Here is a 25954-nt window from a genome sequence, read left to right as displayed (position 1 = left end):
CAACTGATCATACTTTTCCTACATTCGACCTTGCATGATTTTTGAGTTGACACAGTCATGAAAATAACTATAGATACTTGACAGACCATTAGTAGCCTAGTTCTGAACCTTTTCATTGATCATCTATAACAATAGGTATCTGATGGATCAGTGAAGATAAGAAGGGATTATAATATATCCGTAACCTTGATATTATAGTACATCTCGAGGAAAAAGTGCAATGGACATGTTTTCATTTTATGTTTCAAATATCCAGCGCATGAAAATTGAGTATTTAACCCAAAATGGAAAATGGAACAATTTATTGGAAATCTGTTTTAACAGATTTTTTTGACATCTTTTTCTGCACTGTATTATACCTAAATTAAGAAATTTGATAAATATTCAAAGAAAATATAGGTCATCCAAAAATGTTGATTTTTATACATTTTGGGGCAAAAAAGGAAAAATAAGCAAAAATATCAAAATCTGTTTTAACAGCTTCATTCATCAAGTCATAACAAACGGCCTACATGCTTAATTTCTAATAAAATATTGAAATTGTGAAATTATTTTTGAAGGTATTTATTGATTTTCATGTTTTTTCTGCAAATATGCTAATAATATGCAAATTATGAAATTGCAAAATAACGTTTCTACATAGCATACATCTTTCAAGTCTGATGTTCAAAATGACAGACATCAAAAAGAGATTCGATGAAATGTAAAGGTGTAGTAACAATTTTGGCATGGACTGTCTGGTTAGGAAAAGTACGGTAAGTTGAGCTGTAGACGAACAGATGTTTGATCAACTCGGCGAATACCATCCCCAGTTATACAAGAGGTATATCGACGATATTATTGGTGTCGCCAACTACAGTCTGGAGGAACTTGAATATATCATTCGCCCCGTTTCCGCATTCCATCCTTCTTGGACCTCAAGCTTTTCATTCACGCTGATACTATCAGGCCCACCATACACCTCAAGCCCACTGACTCCCATAATTATTTGTTGTATAATTCTAGTCACCCACCTGCATGCTCAAAACTCAATTCCATATTCCCAACTTCTCCGTGCGAAGCGCATCTGTCCTGAGGAAGAAGACTTATCCCAAGTCTCCGAGGAGATCATTAAATTCTTTGAAGACCGTGACTAAAGGTAAAGGTAAAGGAGACGTTCCTGTATAAACAGTGATCGGAGTGCCCTCTCTTTCATTGGCGATTGGGCCAGACTCCTACATGCAATGTTCAGTTCATTTTTTTTTTTTTCATTTATTATCATATAATTCAAGGCCAAGTACATAATACAAACAAAATATCAATAACATAATTTAATTAGATCGCATCTCTAATTTTCATTGCATAGATAAACATTGTACATCATGAGCATTTTCAGTGCTCATTAGTGAGATAAATTTGGCTTCATTTGGTGCATTTATAGACCATGATGGTAACATTTCAGATCTTATATCTACAAAAAACGGACATGACATAATAAAATGATACTCATTTTCAATGCTTGCGGTGTTACAAAGTGAGCAAATACGATTGTAATAATCAATATTTTCCCTTCTACCCATTTCGACCTTCAACATGTGATTTGAACATCTAAGTCTAGCAAGAGACTTAGACGATAATCACAAATTTCAAGCAAATATTTTTCTGGTGTCAACAATGTTTTAAAATGTCTATTATGTTCTTAATTTGGGAGTATTACACACATCAGCAAACCATTCTTGGGACGCAATATCACACAATCGTCTTGAAATTGTACGCATAAACATTTCCACACAGCCCACATCTTGTGTTATTCATACATAACCAAATCCAAAACGAAAAATCATGTTTTTAACAAGGGTAGCCAAGTGGTGACATTTTGTTCTTGATCTAAATCATACAACATTTTGTAACATTTTTTCGGAAAACGGTTAGATGACATTTGTAACAATTTTGTCCAATATTTGACACACCTTAAAACAGTATTTACGTGGATTGGGTACCGACCACATTCACCCACAGCAGCAACATTTACAGTATGAATAGAAATAGAAATTATTCGTTGGCATTACTCAGTAAGTTGATGTAAGTCGTTGCGTCAACTTTCCGAGTAATTCCAACGCGTACAATTTTGAGTAACGCTGACTTGATATCATTATGTTGGTCGCACTCATTTGCACTTACTTTATTGAGTTGTTACAACTCAGAAAATGAAACTAGGTTAGTATAATTTTCTAGAGGTGTGCTATAGTATACAAAATTTTGCACTGATTACAAAAATAAATATTTGAATACTGCTAATAGTGCAGAATTACGTGAATTAAGTAACAAAGTACCAAATTGGAATAACTCAAAACAATAAGTACCAGTAACTTAATATGAACGAGTTATATACATCAACTTACATGTTGAGTTACAATAACTCAACTAATTGGTTCTTTGAACCTTGTTTATTTTCTAAGTTCCCTGAACTTGAATTCAGAAGTTGGCATTACTTAAAACGTTGACGCAACGACTTACACCAACTTTTTAAGTAATGCCAACAAAGTTGATTAGTTGACGGAACTTTTTGAGCTTTTTCAGCATTTTTAAAGTTCGGATAACTAAAATGAATTTTGTTTTGGCAACTTTTACACTATTTTTGAGTTGTCCGAACTTTCTCCTTTTGAATTGCACCAACAAGGCGAACAAGTCATTTCTATGAGTGTATGTAAAACACATGTGTCCAGCTTTATATGACACACCGATTAGAGCAGACAATGCCTTTTGGCCTTGTTCAGCTAAACATCATCTCTCTTTCATTGGCGATTGGGCCAGACTCCTACATGTAACGTTTCTATAGGGGGTTCGCTACACCTCCTCCACAGCGAGTCTGTTACCTTCCCAGTATTTAAGAATGCCGGTACCCATATATACATCTGGGTGGAGAGGAGTAATCGAGATAAAATGCCTTACTCAAGGGCACAACACGATGGCGTCGCCGGAGCTCGAACCCGCAACCTTCCGATTATGAATCAAAGCAGAGCCCGTTCCGTTCTGCCATCGTGCTCCGTGACTACCCCCTGAAATCACCAAGGCTTCCAACAAAAGAATTGCTCACGTCGACCGATCCAGTCCCCTCTTAACGCATTCCTCTTGTTCTTCCGTTTCATCCTTCCATCCATCCTATTCGCAGAATCATCTTCAAGAACTTCAAATGTCTCACTTCCGACCCTTCCACCAAAGACATTTTCACCAACATACCTGCTATCGCTTACAAAAGAGACCGTAACATTTCCAACCACTTAGTGCGGGCTTCCCATCCTCATTCCTCTTCAAGTGATGAGCCCGGCACTTTTCCATGTAAGCATCCTAGATGCAATACTTGCAAAGTTGTTACCAAGGACAGTCACATCACCATCAATGGACCTAAAGACACCTTTCAAGTCACCAACCACTTCACGTGCACCGAAAATGTTGTGGCGTCACAACATTTTCGGTTCCCATTTTAATCCGCCGCCATCGGCCTTGGTATGCATGGTTGTCACTGGTTGTCACAATTCCTTCAGACATGTATTTGAACAATAATGAACGATCTGTTCTCAGCAAGGGGTTGAACTTCGTCCTCTTAGAAAATCCATTTTCGGTGCACGTGAAGTGGTTGGTGACTTGAAAGATGTCTTTAGGTCTATTGATGGTGATGTGACAGTCGAGCGGTTTTGCCACGCATCATGCAGTTATTGTTAACTATTATGTACGCAACACAGGGGCACTCACATAGGTAATTGACCCGTACTAGTAGCGATGTGCTGCGGGTATAGGAGATGAACTAGTTAGCGTCATATATCAAAAAGTATAAAAGCTCTGATTTTAGTACTTGCTCTATGTTTAAATTACTTATTCTGTTCAAAATATCTGAATTTTTAATCCGGTACAAGCTTTAATAACGGGGGAGCATGCATTTGTATGAGAAAGGAAATCTACCATCTTATCCAAACTCCCATGTTAATCCAATACACATTTTGCTTCACCGGGCCGCCCTGACTTGGTCGCGTTTGGAAGAGGAGTGTCACCAAACCGTAATAAACCGTTTCTGTCAATCAAGTATGGTTTATTTTCTACATGTCAATCTTCAAATTATTAGCATAGTCCTTATAATAACGATGGAGCGCCTTGATGAGTAAATGATAGCAAACCAGTGAAAAATCCCCAAACTCAGTCAGTGGAGTTCCACCTGTACATGTCAATAGCGTCATTATCGATTGGATTAGTCGACCGTAGCGGACAATTCGATCGCTCATTGGATTAATATTATCACGTGGTAAGAAATGTGCATTGGACAATCGATTACTATAATGGTTTAGTAATGCATATTTCGGTTTAATCTTCACTAAGCGGGTTTATGGCTGAAAAGGTCACGGTGAATTTGCCGTGAACAAAACTGCACTATGGATCAGTTTTGTATTTTTTAATGTCAGAGCACGTGTTTTTGAAGCGCGTATACAGCGTTGTGGTGGTTTTACCCACATATTGTTTTTGACATTTGGAACAGGTGATCAGGTAGACCAGCCATGTAGATTTACAGTGTAAATGAGAGGTTATAGGAAATCCCCCCAGTAACAGAACTTGAGTTTTTAATCAGTAACAGAACTTGAGTTTTTAATTCTACCCCGGCTGTCACCTTTGTCCAAAACTTTTGTACGGGGCCGAAAGTGGCCTACCATGACTTTCTTACCTAACAAATCAAAGTAATGCATGTTCACAGTATTTAAAATCTTTCAATTTAAGGACTCGTGTTCCTCGGTACACAAATTTCAAGTGTATCCGCCGTGGACAAAACACTAGAGCCAGAGACAAGTGGTGAGGCGGTGGTAGAGAGGACTGTAGCGAAGATAGACACCAACAACTTGCAATTCAGCATTTTTCAATTCGATGACCAAGATTTACTCCTTCGCATCGCTTGCGTGGAATCGAACAACGGAAATGCTGCTAACACTTACAGGAGTGACTATCATGGAGGAATTTGGCAGGTAATTTAAGATTTAGCTACCTCAATCTTTCATTGCAGAAATGCAATTCTGATTGGCTAATTTCGCAATGTATTGTCGCAATCATCATTAATAAGGCTGTTATGAGCTTAAAACCATATTGTAACATTTCTATAAAATTAAAGATAGATTAGTATTTCCTTTCAATAAAATGTTATCTTTTACTGTCAGATATGTACCCTTTTAATTTTGGAACCGATCATAAAGCAAAGAAAATTGGAGTTTTGCGTGTTACTCCGTCGGTCGTGCTGCGGTACGATCATTTGATTCGTGTGTATGACCGTCCCGCCCCGGGGGGGGGCACTCGAATTTTTTTTTGTTTTGGTGTGCCACCGCCAGTTTCGAACTTGAGGTCTAAGGAACTGATCGGCCAGCCCAAAAGGAGGGTCTAGGGAACTGATTGGCCGGTCAAAAGGGGGTCTTGGGAACTGATTGACTGGCCAAAGGGGGTCTTGGGAACTGATCGGCCGCCAAAATCTGAAAAATCTCGGAAACTAAACCCGCAGGCCAAACCAGGGTTCAATTTTGTTGCGTTTTTGCCACAGATTTTTGAAGGAATCGATTTCACTTTGAATTGTGCATTAAATTATTAATCAGGAAAATCATTAATGCAAAATAGGTCTGGTTTGGCCCATTTTACGATGGAAACCTCAACAAAGCAAAACAGCATTCAAATCAAAATTACTAGACCCTGTAGACCTACAATCTATGCTATAGCCTACTGATAATTATAGCAGCATTACAAAAGCCCACCATAAAAACAAACCCACAAGAATTATTTTTTTCAGTGCCGAATAGAAAAACATTTAGACTACATTGAACTGTCATGCTTATACCATGAGATGATTGAGTGAAGTGTGCAGAATTTGACAGCCATTCCACTCCCGATTTTACTAGACCAGTAGATCGTAAATTACCTTTTAATTCATTGTTTATGGAGAGCTGCAAGGATGTGTACATAATTATTAAGGTACTTTTCCTCATATTTGGCAATTTTATTCCAAAAGAGATCTCAAAATCATTTATTTCTAGCTAAATGTTCACCAGCTGGACTCTCGCGATCGGCATTGCTGCAATGTTTATTTATTATCAGTCAACCAGTGTTGCCACTACTAAAGGAGCCCAAAATCCCACCCAAAGTTCACCTTATTCCTTACAATGTGTTTCAATGGGGAAGAAATTAATGGAAAATTCCCTTTGAAGTTTTTGGGCTCGCAAAAGTAGCTTTTGGGTCTGCTTTTGGGCTTGAAATAGTAGGACAGAAAACACGTCTCTCAAGATGCCGATGAGAGCGGAAATCGATGATCTGAGGGTCTATGGAACGGCTAGAAAAATTTTGGGGCTTCAGAGCGGGCAAACAATGAATTCAGAGGGTCTAAGGAACGGCCAGTGGCTCTGAAAAAGGGGGTCGTCGCCGCGGCACATACCCGTATAGCTGGGAAATGTGAGTGCCCCCCCCCCCCGGGCGTCCCGCACGCCATGTACGTACTGTGTTATGAACATCTCTATCCGAGTCACCGAGCACTACTATAACATAGCCAGTACCGAGGGAACCGAAAAATTGGCTATGGGATGAGGTTGTCATGTAGAAAGGAAAACCTATTGCCCGGTCGTGTCGTTTATGATTGACCAATAAAGTGGCACGATTTTCTGATGAATATTTATGAGGTATAATAAAGTGGGTTATTTTTAACTGGGATATTTATAAGCCTATATTATATACTGTTTGCCATCACATCGAATTTGATTTTCACTTTATATATTGCACTTTGATTCATGTCCTTTGCTCTCCTATGCTAAGTGCATTTCCTCGTGCAATATGTCTAATGTCTGAGCTTTAATTCCATATGTGTTTCTTTTTGCTAATTCTGTTATTTTACTTTTTGCCCTCTTCTAAAATTCTTCCAATATTATATTGGTTTTAATTGATTTTAATTCTAAAGTATCTTTGTTATTTTATGCTGTAAAGCGCTATGTGATTACTTGATGTGTATTGGGCTATATAAAAATAACGGGGAAAATAAAGTATTATTATTATTATCCCCGGGTATTTTCCATGAAAGGGTCAGCGTTACTTGCAGGTTCCGACAAGTGGCTATTTTAAAATCTGACTTTAAGTGTGGACTGGATTGGGTCACATAATTATTCAGCATTTTTAACAAGATAAATCGTTACTTTATATATACATGTCTTCATATCTTAACATGTTGTAGCTATTCTATGTTAACAGGTAAATGAAAACATATTTACAATGACAAAAGACACCACCACATATCCATCACTTGTTGGATCACTTGACGCAATTGAAGACGCTTTTGACATTGATTGGAAATCTGTATCATGGGAAGACCTTAGAAAGCCAATGTATTCAGCATTAGCTGCTAGATTGTATCTCTCCATCTTGTCTGGAATTGAAATGGTACCTGTCATAGGTGACATTGATGGACAGGCTAGCTACTGGAAGAGATACTATGACACAGAAACGGACAATGGAATGCGGGAAGAGTATTTTAAGGCGAAGCTTGCCAATTGCCAAGGCACAATAAGTAAGTATAATTGTTTTATAAAGCAGTGATTTTTTCGACCATCATCGGTGGCAATAATGAAAAAAATATAGGCATATGTCTATTAGACATTGATTAGACATTGTCTAATCAAAGCTGCCGCGCGTGTTCCTTTTGCGGTACAAACTTGACTGGGATAAATTGACCAATTTAATTTTGTTCTCATTTTCTTTTTTTTAAACCAAAATTTCGGCATTTTTGTTGGGAGAATTGTGTGATACACTTTGAATTATAGTGATGATATTTAGTTATCTTAATTATGCATATTGTCGAGTTTTTAAAGTTTAATCTTATGTTGACTGTGTTTGAGTCGGCAAAGAAAAATAGTAAACAAAACAACACAAAAACAAACTAGATAAGCTGCGGTCTTATAACACCACAAAGTCCAACCGTGACCTTGAAATGACCTCTGATGACCTTAAAATGACTTTGGACAAAATGGTCTTTTCGTGAAAAACGTAGGCACAAAGTTTAATTACAATCTATCTAATCAAAATGTTGATCTTTGGTTGACCTCTGATGACCTTGAAATGACCTCCGTCATGTTTAGGATCATATCAACATCATATACTATTTTTTACATTTATAGTCCAGGCAAAGTAATGGTTGACCTCAAACAAATAATTGCGAGTTTTTTTTACCACAATGCATATTTATAATGTCCCTAGAATAACATACTACAAGTTCCTAAATATCCAAGTGTTGGAAATATACCTAATTCGCATAAACCCAAAATGGCCGCCAATTCACAGGTTTTACACCTTATTTTGAATAAATTATTTAACACTCATCTTATACAACATTTCAGGTACTTAAGATGCCTAAAATGTTTATTCCAGAAGGGATAATCAATACATGTTTCACAGGTTTGCCAAATGTCTCAATATGGGTGCCTTAATTTGCATAAATCCATAATGGCTGCCAATTTTGGGACATTTTATATCAATTTGGTCATCATTTCCAGTCTACACAACGTTTGTGGTAATTTAAATACCTAAAATGCACATTTTAGGATAGGTAATTTATATGTTTCGCAAGTGTGCAACGTGCCTTAATATGTGTGCCCTAATTTGCATAAATCCAAAATGGCCGCCAATTTTGGGACATTTTATATTGATTTGGCCATCATTCCCAGTCTACACTACACAGCATTTGTGGTAATTTAAATACCTAAAATGTATGGTACACAATAATGGAAATAATAAAACTGAAAAAAGCAACATGAATGATCTATGTGCATGTATACCAATTGGTATCATGGTATGCATCATCTTTACATGGATACATAAATTTATCAAAATACATAGTAATACTAGTATTACGTCACAATGACGTTATAAACCTCAATACGGACCTTTCAATTTGGTGATTTTCATAACACGAACCGACATTTCTACAGTTTGTTTTCACGTTATATATATAGATGGGTGTTCATATTCATATTTATTCCTTCCATTTTGCAGCAAAACAAACAAAAATGCACTAGTTTCAATAAATTTGCAGACTGAGAAACAGGTTATTGCAAACTTGTAACATTTCACAGTTGTTTGATGGGATCATTTATTAGTTTTTCAAACAAAAAAATCCTGTACAACCAATCTTAGGCTTAAAAAACTAAAAGTGATATCATGCTAATGTATACAGATGCTTTTGAGTCATTCTCAACTTTAATTTCCCCTCTTCAACAAAAATATTCACTTTATCGTATGTTTTAAAGCTTTTTCGGATATCCCAGCTAACAATTTTTCGTTGTTACAACGTTGTCTAAAAGTTATATAAAGTCGTACAAACGTAATTATATGGACGTTGTAAGTACGTAAATCTGTGAACTCGTATTCGTGTCGTGAAAACGTTATTCCCGAACGTTAATGTAACGTCATTATGACGTTGTTTCGACGTCAAGTTGTGAACGTCGAAACAACGTCACTATGACGTTATATCAACGTCCGAAAATCACAACACGAATACGAGTTCACAAATTAACGTAATTACGACGTCCGTAGATTACGTTGTATCGGAGTCAGACCATGACATTTACACGGCGTTGTAGTAACGTACTTTATACGTCGAAACAACGTCATAAATTTGCGTACTAACGACGTCCGTAGATGACGTTGTATCTGGGTCAGTTCATGACTTTTAAACCACGTTTTAACCACGTGCTTTATACGTCAAGACAACGTGATTTTAATGTCTTTAAAGACATTATATTAACATCCGGCAACAATGATGCTCAATCCCAAAAAGGGAGAGCGTATAAAAATTTAAAGTTTAGAACTTCAGGAATAGAAGTCGTTACTTTGAGTTTCACGCCTAAAGGCGATCGTCAAACGACACGAAGAGAAAATTTTGGCTGGACAACAAACTCCTTGGAATGGAAGAATTTACATTCCATGGTGTCAATATCTAAACTATTTTTCAGATACGTATTTGTGTAACGTTTTCTGAACGTATTATTCAAACGTTGTCACCAGGTCTGGTCAAACATTGCATCAACGTCGAAACAACGTCATTACAACGTCATAATGATGTTATATCAACGTCCAAAATCAACGTCGAAAATAACGTTGTCACTACACGAATACGAGTTCACAGATTTACGTATTTACAACGTAAATGACAACCTAAGTCCAACGTCCGCGAATGTCGTGAAAACGTAGTGTGTTAGCTGGGATAAAATGTATCTATTAATGACAAAATTGGTGGCGCTATTTAATTACTGGAAATTACTCTTTCAAGCTTTTAATACAAATAATTCCTTTAAATGGTTGATAAAATATGTTTATAAAATTTCCTTGTTGCTTCTTTCACCTGTTCCAGCTGTTTTAACAGGGCCGTTCCTAGGGATTTTGCCGCCCTAGGCAAAGCCTCTCCCTGTCGCCCCACCAAAGCATACCAAAAAAGTGTTAAAGGTGGTTACCCCCTTGAAAACATGCCAGTTTTGACCTATTTGTATACTGCCCACCAGTGGCGTAGTTAGGGCTTGTGACGCCCAGGGTTAGTAGAGATACATAATGATGCCCCACCCCGATTCTTGAAACTATCGCGCGAGAATTTCCACAAAATGGGCCTACCACTAATAAATATTTTGTCTATATAATGAATTATAAATTGATTTTAAAAAGGGTCTACCACAAGTAAATTTTGGCTATAATGAATTATAAACGGGTCTTGAAAATGATTTTGTAGTGAAATGCGCGCAAAGCGCGCGAACATTTTGACTTTCATCGCTTGGAGGGGCGCAGAATCGATGCCCAGGGCACGTGTCTCCACCTGTCCCCTCCCCCGTCGCTACACCACTGCTGCCCACGACCGTTTTCCTTCTTTTCTGTATTTTTTATCCCTCCAATTTTTCTTTTTATCCGCCCTCATTTTTTCTTCCCTTTTCTTTATTCCCGTATTTTTTTCATTTTTGCCCCCTTTTTTGCGCCCCTCTGCATTTGCCGCCCTAGGCGACCGCCTTACCTGGCCTAATGGTCGAAACGGCCCTGTGTTTTAAAGGCAATATTAATCACCTAACCCATGCAAATAAAGAAATATGATTTCGCATAAATAGCGCCATCTATAGTTTGCATTTAGTTAATAATGAAACCAATTCTATATACATCAAACAGCCGTGATTTGAGAATAAGTGACAACATTGAAAATAAATTAAGTACCATATTGCACATAAATAATTAATGGTGAATGGGTGGTACAAACTAAGATTCTGTGGTATGTAACATTGTCATCCCTGTGCTAATTGAGACTTCCCAGATTAAAGTTAATACAGGGGGCAAAATTAAATTCACTATAGTCACATTAGAATAGAAAATATATAGGCCTGAACCTATTTACATACCATATATATATATATATATATATATATGCATGATACATGTATAGTACGACATTTAAAATGAATTTTGTTATTATTAATATTTCAGACTGTGCAGTACCTGAGCTTGATATCGTTTTTGTAATGGACGGTTCAGGAAGTATAACGACAGCGAATTTCGAATTGTCGAAGGCTTTTGTAGCGAATACCATAGATACTTTTCAAATAGGCCCAGATAAGACGAGAATTGGGGTGATGCAATACACAAGTGGACAACGAATTGAAATCGCTTTGGGATCGGAGAATGATAAGGTTGCGTTACAAACTAAGGTTAATAACATTGCGTAAGTTAAAGTTATTGATTACCTATATCAATTAGTAACAAGATGAATTAGTAATTTTTAAGAAAGATTTATAAATCAAAATAATTTGTCTGTGTGACACCCGTGTGCGACATTGTTTTGTTTAACTCTTAGCTATAGCTAGTTATATTTAGTGTAAGCCAAATCAGCTTATTCTAAATTAAAGCATGTGATAATTAATTCCCCCATGGTTGAATGACCTTGAACCCCACTCTCCAGAAGTACCATATCATTACCCGTAGGTAATAGGTAATTATAGGAAAACTAATGTTTTTGAACGGGATATATAAACTGCATCAGAAAGACGTATACTTGCGACCATGTCTTTCTGTTATAATTTATATGTCCATGTCAAACTATTATGCTTTATATTGACTGAACTAGCATACCGGTATTAACTACCATAGCAATAGGTTAAAACAATTTTTGAATATATTGCACTGCACTTGTATGTTCACGCGGTACCTCTGTATTGAACCATATAGATGTCAAAGAACAATCAGAAAGACGTATACTTGCGACCATGTCTTTCTGTTACAATTTATATGTCCATGTCAAACTATTATGCTTTATATTGACTGAACTAGCATACCGGTATTAACTACCATAGCAATAGGTTAAAAACAATTTTTGAATATATTGCACTGCACTTGTATGTTCACGCGGTACCTCTGTATTGAACCATATAGATGTCAAAGAACAATCAGAAAGACCTGTAAGATAACACTTTTAGCCCTAATATTTCACAGGGTTACTTAAAAATTCTGATAACCAACACCTCCATTTTGATGGAGAAATAGGTGGGAAACAGCTTGTTGATCGGACCATCAACTTTGCAGGCACGTAACATGCATTTCTATCTCATTTCTATCTTTCTATCCATCCCATTGACTCTGTTTTTGCTTTTAATTTGTTTTATGGCGCTTATTTGGTCAATTTGGAGAGGCGCCTTATTAAGGTTATACAGGATTTTGAAATTTTGTGTAGGCAAATTGGCTGCACGTAGCCACCTAAAATATTTTGTTTTTCAAAAAATAAACATGGCAGGCCTAAAAATCATACTTCATCTTAAGGTTGACACTCTAATGATTATTATTGTAATACTTTTAACGTCATAGCTCATACACAAATGTACTTTGTAAGTGTTTCAATTTGTGTTCAATTTCATGAGCATGAGGTTTTTTTTTTTTTTTTCCAGGAAAATATGGGGAGAGGGTCCGATTTCATTGCGATTTCGGATATGTGTTACAAACAAACCAATGAAATAGTGTACTTATTTATTCTTTCGATAGGTCCTCCTGATTTGAAACAGTAAGCTTACATATTCACAGAATGTCAATGAAAATGATGGGGTAAATGTCGGCTTTTTTGCAACAACAATATTAATTTAGTGTGCCAATATATTGACACAATTATTTCCTACATTATTTCTTTGAAGTATCAGCTAACACATGAATATCAAAATTTTATGAATCAGCTACGGAAACATTAAAATAGTTTATTTTATCTCAGCATATCAGGCCAAATGGTCCAAAATGGAGTTTTGAGATATGCACACATTTAGTTTCAAGTACTCACATTTTCTGCTATTTCACAGTATCAATTCACAATCCCATAATATTCCAGGTGCAGTGCTCCTGTATTACTACTGATAATCCTTACTGCATGGGAAGTATCAATTGATTTTCACAAAAATTGTAGAAATTGACAAATTTCTGCCAAAACTTCCACACTATCTATATCATGTTCAAACCATGTGCTAAGTTGTTTACAATGCTAGTTTGTGTTGCCAGGGCCAAGGTGATAGTACTTATTTTATTGATTTTGTCTAGTATAGTGCTGGTTGAATACTCATGCTCCACTGTGCTTATGCTTCAGTGATTTTAGAAATCAAATGGAAATGATATGGTTGCCAGGTCATGCACTGGAATAATAATCACTATAAGGGGGCACAGCACATACATGTGAAAATACAATAAAGTAACTAGGTTCATAATAATTATGAGTCCTGGGGAGGGTAGAATGGGGGAGGGGGTGAGCAGTTTTTGGCAAACATTTACAGTGCATCTTTATAAGGCTTAGGAAACACTACAGAAACATTCAAATCTGCATCATAATATCTAGGCCATTTAAAGTTTGCACATTGGCAAAGTTAGGCTGGCCGAGAGCAGGGCCAGGGGAGAATGACAGGAAATGTTGGCATACCTTTTAAAATCTAACACACGGGCCCCCATGTATATTTGGGATTCCCCTTCCAAAAAAAAATGATAGCCCCTCACACCTTCTCTTTCTTCCATGAGTTACACCAAATGCGGAAGAATTTAGTATATACATATACTTCATAAATAAAAATTAAAAAACAAAAGACAAGTTGAGTGGAATTTTCACCCTACGTAACCTTAAATGTTGTTTATGTATGTAAACATAAATAACGAAAACAAAACCCTGTTCTACGGGCAGACGGACTTAATACGAAGTAGGATCGATCGGTCGGGATTTTATTTGTTTTGGGTTTTGGAGGAGGCTAAATGACCCTAAAAATCACCGAAAGCTTTAAAAATCTGAATCATTTGTAAAATTTGAATTTCTTTGAAAAAAAATCAAAACTGGTTTCGCCAAAAACAACCGGATGTGTTTAATTGCGTAAAACATTGTTTGTTTTCCGTCGCCTTAGGGGAAAAATGAACTGATCGACCAGGACTATTTCAGAATAATACTTTTAACAACTCTTCCTATACCCTTGCCAAGCGTTGTTAATCGGTAATGAATTCACAGCCCAGTAGCGTATACGCGAACGCAAGGTTACACGTACGCGTTACGCGTAAGCGCGTAAAATTCGCCATGCCTGGAACGTAAACACTCTCTTATTTTGGAGGTAGCAGCTAAACATTACCGGTTTATTTTTTTTAGTGCTGATATCTAAAGAAAAATCACTGATCTTCTTGTAAGGTTGAGTGGCAATGACAAACGGACATTTCGAATGAAAGAATCATGTAAATTAGACGATCTTTAGCTTGTTTTCGTTGTTGAAAGGGATTCAATGTTTCACCGTTATTCATCACCGATTAACAACTCGCGTCCGGTGCGTCTGCGTGGTTTTTACCTCGCTCGGTTGACTTCGCTTTAGCTGCCCTCGCGAAGTAAACCACGCAGACGAAGCGGATGAATCGTTGTTAATCGGTGATGAATAACGGTGAAACATGATTGAATCTAAATCAACCATGCTGGCGGGGTTTTATTACAGATATTGCAATATTAAAATACGTGCGTTCATACAGACGTTCATACGGACGTACACACCACTACTCCCCATTCCAGAAAAATACAGCACTAATTATTTGGGATTAAAATATATTATCAAGTTCTGCCAAATGAAACATAACTCAATCCTAATTATTCATTTAGTACTAACTGTAGATAATTGGAAAAGTTCACTATTTTACTAATGTCTTGAAAAAAGAGCCAAAAACATGCATTTTCGACATGTTTTCTGACAATCGAGTAACAAAAATCAACTAGGAACAAGTCTAAGCATTCAAAATCTTGAGTTTATGCCGCAATTTTGCTTTACTTTTCACTTTTTTGTGTTAAATGATTGATTATAAGAATGAAGATTTTTATAATGCAAAAAAAGGTTTTTTTATGTCATTTTGCTTCTATTTTTAAAAAGTATATAAATTACTTAATGTTTATGACATATCGTATGGAATTAAGCATATTTATGTGTAAACATTTTTCAAATCAGCTACTTGTAAAATTCGAGAACTATTTCATGCAGATAAATCGACATAAGTATCCCACAAGAAATGCCGACAACTATAAAATATCTCATACAAAAACAGAATTTGCTCACAAAACAATAAAAGCTGCCGGTCCTAGGAAGTGGAATATTATATACTAATATAAAGATGGCAACATCAGTCAACCAATTAGGTTACATATAAAGAAAAGTCTTATCATAAATTACATCTAATATATAGGCATTATTTAATGACCTCGCCCATCCCCACTCATCCCCACCCAACCATCAATTTCTTGTGTGAACTGTTGGATGTATATTTATTAAAATGATAAAAATATTCATATTGGTTTTTTCTTTGCATTTTCTTCTCCTCTTTCTTTTTTCTTTATTTGTTAAATTTGTGTTATTGTATCATGCAATAAAATATATGTGTGTATGTATGGGTATATTTGTAAACTAACATAAGTGAGGACATTATTCTATACTACATGTACAATGTGAGGACAGTTAAAATGCGAGGACAATTTTGATGTCCTCACATTTCTATGCTTTATCAAGTTTACTGGACTTTCTTGCCCTGCTGGGCCTTTTATATTGGAACTCACTTGGATTGTTTAGTCGTCGTATGGGAGTCTCCGGCCTCGGGCCTGCCGGCCCTGCGGCCTGCGATCTGATGCTGGGCTCCCAGTATCAATATAAAACATCAAGGCCGCACCCCCAGTAAACAAAAACACCAAGTGAGTTCCAATATAAAAGGCCCAGCAGGGCAAGAAAGCCCAGTGACCTTGACATCATAGAATATATATTCTTGTTTTTAAACGTTTACCCCATAATTTTCCTCATTCTTCAAGCCCTGCCCTCTATCGGGGGCTAATTTATAGTTTAAGGGTATTACACCCTGGCCAATTTGTGCCTATTTTTGCATTTTCTCAAAAATTATAGCACATTGGTGACAAGTAAGATATGTATATTATAGGGGAAGGACTACAACTACTGTACTGAAAATTCAGCAACTCAAAGCAAGTAGTTATTGATTTATTGATCAAATATTGGTTTTCCCTCATTTTTGACTGTAACTCCACAACTGTTGTCTGTGCTGAAATACAATTTCCAGTGCAGTAGTAGTCCTTGCCCCTATAATATACATATCTTACTTGTCCCTAATGCACTATCATTTTTGAGCAAAATGCAAAAATAGGCACAAAATTAGGCAGGGGTGTAGTACCCCCTTAAGCTTCTTATTTGGTCAATTTGGAGAGGCGCCTTATTAAGGTTATACAGGATTTTGAAATTTTGTGTAGGCAAATTGGCTGCACGTAGCCACCTAAAATATTTTGTTTTTCAAAAAATAAACATGGCAGGCCTAAAAATCATACTTCATCTTAAGGTTGACACTCTAATGATTATTATTGTAATACTTTTAACGTCATAGCTCATACACAAATGTACTTTGTAAGTGTTTCAATTTGTGTTCAATTTCATGAGCATGAGGTTTTTTGGGAAAGAGGCCAGGAAAATATGGGGAGAGGGTCCGATTTCATTGCGATTTCGGATATGTGTTACAAACAAACCAATGAAATAGTGTACTTATTTATTCTTTCGATAGGTCCTCCTGATTTGAAACAGTAAGCTTACATATTCACAGAATGTCAATGAAAATGATGGGGTAAATGTCGGCTTTTTTGCAACAACAATATTAATTTAGTGTGCCAATATATTGACACAATTATTTCCTACATTATTTCTTTGAAGTATCAGCTAACACATGAATATCAAAATTTTATGAATCAGCTACGGGAAACATTAAAAATAGTTTATTTTATCTCAGCATATCAGGCCAAATGGTCCAAAATGGAGTTTTGAGATATGCACACATTTAGTTTCAAGTACTCACATTTTCTGCTATTTCACAGTATCAATTCACAATCCCATAATATTCCAGGTGCAGTGCTCCTGTATTACTACTGATAATCCTTACTGCATGGGAAGTATCAATTGATTTTCACAAAAATTGTAGAAATTGACAAATTTCTGCCAAAACTTCCACACTATCTATATCATGTTCAAACCATGTGCTAAGTTGTTTACAATGCTAGTTTGTGTTGCCAGGGCCAAGGTGATAGTACTTATTTTATTGATTTTGTCTAGTATAGTGCTGGTTGAATACTCATGCTCCACTGTGCTTATGCTTCAGTGATTTTAGAAATCAAATGGAAATGATATGGTTGCCAGGTCATGCACTGGAATAATAATCACTATAAGGGGGCACAGCACATACATGTGAAAATACAATAAAGTAACTAGGTTCATAATAATTATGAGTCCTGGGGGAGGGTAGAATGGGGGAGGGGGGGAGCAGTTTTTGGCAAACATTTACAGTGCATCTTTATAAGGCTTAGGAAACACTACAGAAACATTCAAATCTGCATCATAATATCTAGGCCATTTAAAGTTTGCACATTGGCAAAGTTAGGCTGGCCGAGAGCAGGGCCAGGGGAGAATGACAGGAAATGTTGGCATACCTTTTAAAATCTAACACACGGGCCCCCCATGTATATTTGGGATTCCCCCTTCCAAAGAAAATGATAGCCCCTCACACCTTCTCTTTCTTCCATGAGTTACACCAAATGCGGAAGAATTTAGTATATACATATACTTCATAAATAAAAATTAAAAAACAAAAGACAAGTTGAGTGGAATTTTCACCCTACGTAACCTTAAATGTTGTTTATGTATGTAAACATAAATAACGAAAACAAAACCCTGTTCTACGGGCAGACGGACTTAATACGAAGTAGGATCGATCGGTCGGGATTTTATTTGTTTTGGGTTTTGGAGGAGGCTAAATGACCCTAAAAATCACCGAAAGCTTTAAAAATCTGAATCATTTGTAAAATTTGAATTTCTTTGAAAAAAAAATCAAAAACTGGTTTCGCCAAAAACAACCGGATGTGTTTAATTGCGTAAAACATTGTTTGTTTTCCGTCGCCTGAGGGGAAAAATGAACTGATCGACCAGGACTATTTCAGAATAATACTTTTAACAACTCTTCCTATACCCTTGCCAAGCGTTGTTAATCGGTAATGAATTCACAGCCCAGTAGCGTATACGCGAACGCAAGGTTACACGTACGCGTTACGCGTAAGCGCGTAAAATTCGCCATGCCTGGAACGTAAACACTCTCTTATTTTGGAGGTAGCAGCTAAACATTACCGGTTTATTTTATTACCCAACCATCAATTTCTTGTGTGAACTGTTGGATGTATATTTATTAAAATGATAAAAATATTCATATTGGTTTTTTTTTGCATTTTCTTCTCCTCTTTCTTTTTTCTTTATTTGTTAAATTTGTGTTATTGTATCATGCAATAAAATATATGTGTGTATGTATGGGTATATTTGTAAACTAACATAAGTGAGGACATTATTCTATACTACATGTACAATGTGAGGACAGTTAAAATGCGAGGACAATTTTGATGTCCTCACATTTCTATGCTGTCAAGTTTACTGGACTTTCTTGCCCTGCTGGGCCTTTTATATTGGAACTCACTTGGATTGTTTAGTCGTCGTATGGGAGTCTCCGGCCTCGGGCCTGCCGGCCCTGCGGCCTGCGATCTGATGCTGGGCTCCCAGTATCAATATAAAACATCAAGGCCGCAGGGCCGGCAGGAGACCCCATAAGACACTCCAAGTGAGTTCCAATATAAAAGGCCCAGCAGGGCAAGAAAGCCCAGTGACCTTGACATCATAGAATATATATTCTTGTTTTTTAAACGTTTACCCCATAATTTTCCTCATTCTTCAAGCCCTGCCCTCTATCGGGGGCTAATTTATAGTTTAAGGGGGTATTACACCCCTGGCCAATTTTGTGCCTATTTTTGCATTTTTCTCAAAAATTATAGCACATTGGTGACAAGTAAGATATGTATATTATAGGGGAAGGACTACAACTACTGTAATTAAAATTCAGCAACTCAAAGCAAGTAGTTATTGATTTATTGATCAAATATTGGTTTTCCCTCATTTTGACTGTAACTCCACAACTGTTGTCTGTGCTGAAATACAATTTCCAGTGCAGTAGTTGTAGTCCTTGCCCCTATAATATACATATCTTACTTGTCCCCAATGCACTATCATTTTTGAGCAAAATGCAAAAATAGGCACAAAATTAGGCAGGGGTGTAGTACCCCCTTAAGCTTCTTGGGTGTATACATATTTCGCGGTTAGTGGCTCTTTGTTACCCTGCGGGCAACAAAGAACAACTAGTTAGATATCCAAATTTAGCGGTTAGTGGTTCTTTTTTAACATGTACGAACGTGGCGAAAAACTAATCAATATTATTGTTTCTCCAAACAGATATATTTCGGGCAGTACACGGACAGGAGCCGCCATCGATTACACAGTATCTCATCCTGATTTGTTCGGTGGAGTTGGTAGGAACTCAGTTCCACGAGTTTGTATCGTTATTACTGATGGTCTGTCCCATGATGATGTACAGATTCCTGCAGATAATGCCCGAGATTCATACATCATTTTATTTGCTGTTGGTGTAGGGGGTTACGTTATTGATGAACTAAACATGATAGCTAACGATCCTGACGAGGTGTACAGATTTGAAGTGCCAACCTTCCAAACCATTGAGAATATCAGGAATGCGCTAGCTCTTACAACGTGTTTGGGTAATAATAAGATTGATTATGATATTGTTGTGTTGGAACAATAACAACAATTGTAACTAAGGGGCCAAATTCACATAGATTACTTTAAAGAATATGCTGAAAATGTCGACCGATACTTTGCAATGCTTGATGGAATTGAAAATAGTAATAACAAATTATTGGCAAATACACGTATTATCATTTTACTGAACACTATTATTTTTGTCTGACCTTTTAACATTGATTTTCTTGAATTTCAGCATCTGGTACACTCGACGATCTTGGGAACCCTTTTTCTAGTACAAATCCTCCAGGAGGATTTCGATATCTGGAAATTCCCATTCCCGATAGCGGTATGATAACATTCACATTACATACCCCTAAAGGCGAGGTAAGATATTATTATTATACTTAAGCATCGACCAATAGTTATATGCTCTATGCAGAGACCATACAAGGGGAAATTTAAACATGATTTTGCTTTTTTCACACACATTTTTGGGCAATCGGTACAGATTTAACTTAAGGCGCGTCAAGGGTCTAGGAGGACGACTTTGAGAGGGGCAAAGGTGTTCCTTGACTAGTGGGCTGGGTCTCTTATTTGAAAAAAAAATTGCCCAAGGTGTTTTCATTTCAGACGTGTTTAGCTTCGGCACAAAACTGCCATAGAAAAGTGTCGGTAACTCTCAAATTACTCAAGCTTGCTGGATTTTCCAAAAACACCATATTTTGATAATGTAAACATTAGCTCACAGTATAAGAAGTATCTTCCGCATGTTATTTTCCTGCAGGCTTGTGCCTACCTGTCAACACTCCTTCCTAATCCCAACTCAGCATTTTACGAGTGGAAGGTAACAACAACAGCGGAAGATGACTTTGAACAAGTTTTCATTGATGTATCCACAGATTGGAATGTATCTCATCTGACTGGAAACCGCAGAAAACGTCAGGTAATCGTAGATCAGATGTGTTCCAATATCTGTGGTGTAAAAGGGGTTTTAGGGTGGTTTTGGGGGAAAGGGGGGGGGGCAAATAATATTTATAAAATTATAAGTAAGGCGAGAAAAAAAGAAACCCTGTTCTACGGGCGGACGGACCTTTCAAGTAGGGTCGGTCGGTCGGTTGGTATTTTTGTCAATTTTTTTAAATAACCCAAAAATCACAAAAATCTATAAATACATTTCAATTTGAGAAAATACCAAAAAAAAATTATCCTGAAATTTCCGAAATTTGGGGTCAGCATTCATTTGTACAGGAAAAATTTGTTTCCCAATTTGTTCAAAATTGTTCGTTGTTCGTCGCCTAAGTACATAAATAAATAATTAAATAAATAAATTAATAAATAATAAATAAATAAATAAATAAATAAATAAATAAATAAATAAATAAATAAATAAATAAATATAAATAAATAAACATTAGTTATGTTTGTACATGGGGGGTGCTGTGCAATCATCATGATCCTTCAATATCCATGATTTATCCTTGCAAATTTATAGCATCGAACCTCCAGCCAATGTTCCTTGCCAGTGCTAGCCACGAAACAAGGTCACAACTGTAGCCACTCCTTCAATGGTCGCCATTTCAGTGATTGACAGTGATGTAATGCAAATATGGCGCTGGCCATCTGGTCACGTGCGCATTTATAAATGCGCATTTATATATACAACCGAAGTCTACTGTTTATCTTACCTACAGTCTGAACAGGCATTGACGCTTTATGTGTCAATTATAAACACGGGAGATACCGAAAATAATTTCACCGTCAATGCTGAGGAAGGGAATACAGTTATTGGTATGTAATAATGTTTAAGCAGCAACCAAACTATGTGATGCGATCAAGCAAAATCAGTCGGAACTCGGAAATATAAAATTTTCAATTTCTTATGGAATAGTAAAAAGCATTTACAAAGCTGCATTTTAAAGAAAACCCAATTGAAATTGAACAACCAGTTCCAAAAATGTGAACAATTAAAGAGCAAAACAACAGGAAATAAAAGGAAATATTTGCTTTGATTGGCTATATCTCAAAATAGATATTTCCGAGTTCCGACTGATTTTGTTTGATCGCATCACATATTTGTTTTGCAATGTGTATACCTATAAATCTTGCCGCTCGTGGACCATTTTACTTGAAAACTTACCACTTTTCTTAGTGAAAAAATACCATAAACCAGAAATTAAAGTCTCAATAGATGTTGTAAACTTTGAACTCCTTAATTTTACTAAACAGGTTTAATATCCACAGGTTGTATACAGATTGCTCTCACGCAACAACTTTTGCTATTGTCTGACAGGGACATTTTAGGTATCAGATTTACATAACATTTCTAGCGCTTAGTTTTATATAGATGACTATATTTACCAACTTAACAAATTACAATTTTAAGAATGTAAGTAATGGTTTTTTAGCGGGTTCGCCGTCGGACAAGTTTAGAACTGTCAGACGGCGAACCCACTAAAAAACCCCACTAATTGTTATGAATTCCCGTCGTAAAAGCCTATCCCACAATTTAAGAATGTAGTTCTGTTTATTGAAATTATCAGCAAAAATAGAGATTCATTTACTTTTAGACACCATGACTTGTATTTCATCTTTTGTAACAGAGGTACCGACCACTCCAGCTTCCACAACCTTACCACCAACCACAACTCCAACCCAAGGTTAGTGTGCGATATGAGTATTTATTTTGACAATAAGACTATTCACTTCAGTTAGTTGTAGGGAAAGAATTTTACAAATCTATTCCAATTATAAGACATGTAGCCTATACTTTGAGATGTTAAAATCTATTATTTAACAAACATTTTAATAATCTTAAGTCAAAGATCAATCTCTTTCCATCCATATATGAAAACTTGTGTTATTCCAAGACGTAAAAAGCAATGTACATGGTTTGTATAACATTTTGTTAACCAGTCATTTGTAAAAATACGACATGGTGGCTTCTGTGTTCTATCTATATCAATGTCTACATATAACTATATACACTTCTTGGATTTCATTGTCTTCACCACATGTTTTATGGGGTGGGGTTCAGTGGTGGTCCTAATGTGATCCAGGGGTACATGTAGAACTCCTGGAAACCAGTGTGTTAGTTTTTGGATACCTCGACGTCAACTTAAACACAAAATTAAAGATTATATTTGATCTTATCCCAACAACAGATGAACCAACCACAGCTCTACCTACCACAACCCTACCACCAGCAACCACTCCTACTCAAGGCAAGTATGAAATAAGCTAGCATTATAGGGATGCGGAAATAAAGGTGACGCGTGACGACCCCTCCCAGTTTTCCGATAAAATAAGTCATTTCTTAAAGGCCCATTCAGTGATTTGCTCATCCGGACGATCGTAAAAATCATCAAAATTTAGATTTTGGTACCTTTGTAGAACTCGGCGGTCGTCGTCTAATTAAGAATACTAGTGGTTCGGTCGAAAGCCGTGTATTTTAGACAAAATAAAGCATTTGCATGATTCTGGACTTTTGATACTGACAGTACAAAAGTCCGACTCGAGATCGAAAGAAGCTTACTCTCCACCGTACAAACACGCGTTGCGTATTGTTTCTACTACTTATTACATCTGTAGCTTCTATTTTAAACAAAATACACAATTTTAACTGTTTTTCATATTTGAATTGACCGTTAGTTTGCCTCGGTGACCTTTAATTGCTTATTTTGTTTTCTACTACAAAAATTAAGCGTCTGTTTTAAATCAATTTAGACTCTACTTCCCCGTGTTAGAAACACTGGACTAGGAAGTTTTTCCAGTCGATTGGTGGCGCACTGTACGAAAATCTCGATTTTCTCGAGTCGATCTGAGTTGAAGTAGAAAACCTTTCTAAAACTTCTGTTTTTGACTAATTTGTCGATGTATTCAGGGAAAAGTGGTTTAATGAAATTCTGTAGACTTATTCTTTATTTCTAAGCAACTCTGACAAATTTCCATTTTTTTTAATGTTCCTGTGAAATCACTGAAAGGGCCTTTAAAGTAAAAATCGAAAGAATGAAAGCCATTTTCGGGGGATGATAATTACTGTATCATTATCTCAGGTCTGTCAACAATTCAAACAATTGAATATATGAATACAAAAGTCCATACTTTGGCCAAATTGAGTTAAGCATGGGAAATTGTTGCTATACATAGGCCTGTCATATGTTTGAGAACAACTCAAATTCATCCACAGTGTCTATTGAGCATGTGAAAAATAGCACGTATGAAAGAATCACCCAATTCCATGATTTGAGTCTTGTAACACATTGATTGAAATCCAGTATGTATAAAAGTCCACTTTTACAAGTCTATTCCAATTATAAGACATGTAGCCTATACTTTATGTAGAACTCCTGGAAACCAGTGTGTTTGTTTTTGGATACCTCGACGTCAACTTAAACACAAAATTAAAGATTATATTTGATCTTATCCCAACAACAGATGAACCAACCACAGCTCTACCTACCACAACCCTACCACCAGCAACCACTCCTACTCAAGGCAAGTATGAAATAAGTTAGCATTATAGGGATGTGGAAATAAAGGTGACGCGTGACGACCCCTCCCAGTTTTCCGATAAAATAATTCATTTCTTAAAGTAAAAATCGAAAGAATGAAAGCCATGTTCGGGGATGATAATTACTGTATCATTATCTCAGGTCTGTCAACAATTCAAACATTATTGTTGCGATGCTCTATTAGTTCGTACCGGGAGTTCATACGCATTTTAGGTTCCCCCTCTTTTTTCCAGATGTCCTCGATTGTCGTATTTATTTTTACGTGATTGATGAAGAAAGGTGATGTGTTTTTGAAAAGCGTTTCCGGTTAGAATGTAGATATTTTTTGTGGATACTGTTCGCGATTTTAAATGCACTATTTTAGCACTGTTTAGCCATAATTGAAAATTATGAAAGTCTGTTTTAATACTAAAATCATCAAATCGACCTTTGATTTTAATCAAATTGTAGCATTGATGCAAAAATTTTCGCGCTACGCGCTCATCGTAAATTATTACAACAGGACAGCAGCGTTCCATATACCCTTACTCTTGGATACCTAGTGGATACTGTGATATATGTCAAATGAAAACGACAATAGGTCGAATATACAGCCCAGAAAGATCTGGATACCTTCGCAGCTGTTAGTGCTGATTTGTTGTGATCATATTGCCGGGATCATATTCTTGTGTTTTGACACCGTTGTTAGTTTTTGTATTTTGAATTCGAGTTTATGCTTAATGTATATATAATACATAGTTGCATTGTGTACTGCCAAGAACTTATAATAGGCCTATACTAACATACATTTTATGATGGGGGTCAAAAAAGTTTCAGGTTTTCTCGAGGGGGGTCAAAAAAGTTTCGACTCCGAACATTTCCAGTGCCCAGCCCCCACCAAAGTATTTATGAACACTCCCTAGCAATTTTCTTCGTTTTACCTCATTTGTTTGGCTCTAAATTAACTGACAATGTAATCAGTAGCGATCAGTGAAAACTAACATTTAAATAGGAATATATTCTTTATGCAAATCACACTATCAACTATAACTTTAAAAAAAAGAGCGCTTGCAAATTGATATGTAACTGTTTTCTTACAGGTACTCCGGACATGGGACCTACCGAGTCCTTGAAGAACAACCGTAAGAGTAGTGGTAGTACTATCGCCATTATTGTAGTTGTCCTGGTGATTGTGGCAGTCACAGTGTTCCTTGTCGTGTTTTTCTTCCTTAGAAAGAGGTATAAAATATCGTTCTACTTTATATAATAATTAATTAAATATATTCCAAATCAAAACTTCCATATCAA

The 25954-nt window shown here is 36.4% G+C and overlaps 2 protein-coding genes across 2 annotated transcripts in view; one reads left to right on the top strand and one right to left on the bottom strand.

Moving 5' to 3' along the window:
* The window catches only part of LOC140147413 (uncharacterized), an 85391-nt gene that overhangs the window by 12383 nt on the left and 47054 nt on the right, over nucleotides 1-25954 (bottom strand). The gene's annotated exons all lie outside the window — the stretch shown is intronic.
* LOC140149059 (uncharacterized) overlaps nucleotides 7237-25954 on the top strand; it is a 28356-nt gene continuing 9638 nt past the window's right edge. The window contains exons 1-10 of the mRNA XM_072171212.1: nucleotides 7237-7549; nucleotides 11494-11728; nucleotides 19848-20170; nucleotides 20410-20540; nucleotides 20941-21099; nucleotides 21848-21944; nucleotides 22757-22813; nucleotides 23318-23377; nucleotides 24498-24650; nucleotides 25747-25885. Of these exons, the coding sequence (XP_072027313.1) occupies nucleotides 7255-7549; nucleotides 11494-11728; nucleotides 19848-20170; nucleotides 20410-20540; nucleotides 20941-21099; nucleotides 21848-21944; nucleotides 22757-22813; nucleotides 23318-23377; nucleotides 24498-24650; nucleotides 25747-25885 (1649 nt within the window). The 5' untranslated portion in view covers nucleotides 7237-7254. The remainder of the gene's footprint in view (nucleotides 7550-11493; nucleotides 11729-19847; nucleotides 20171-20409; nucleotides 20541-20940; nucleotides 21100-21847; nucleotides 21945-22756; nucleotides 22814-23317; nucleotides 23378-24497; nucleotides 24651-25746; nucleotides 25886-25954) is intronic.

The sequence above is a fragment of the Amphiura filiformis genome, chromosome 3, assembly GCF_039555335.1.
Source record: "Amphiura filiformis chromosome 3, Afil_fr2py, whole genome shotgun sequence".
Classification (NCBI taxonomy): domain Eukaryota; kingdom Metazoa; phylum Echinodermata; class Ophiuroidea; order Amphilepidida; family Amphiuridae; genus Amphiura; species Amphiura filiformis.
This window is presented reverse-complemented; position numbering and strand designations above follow the sequence as displayed.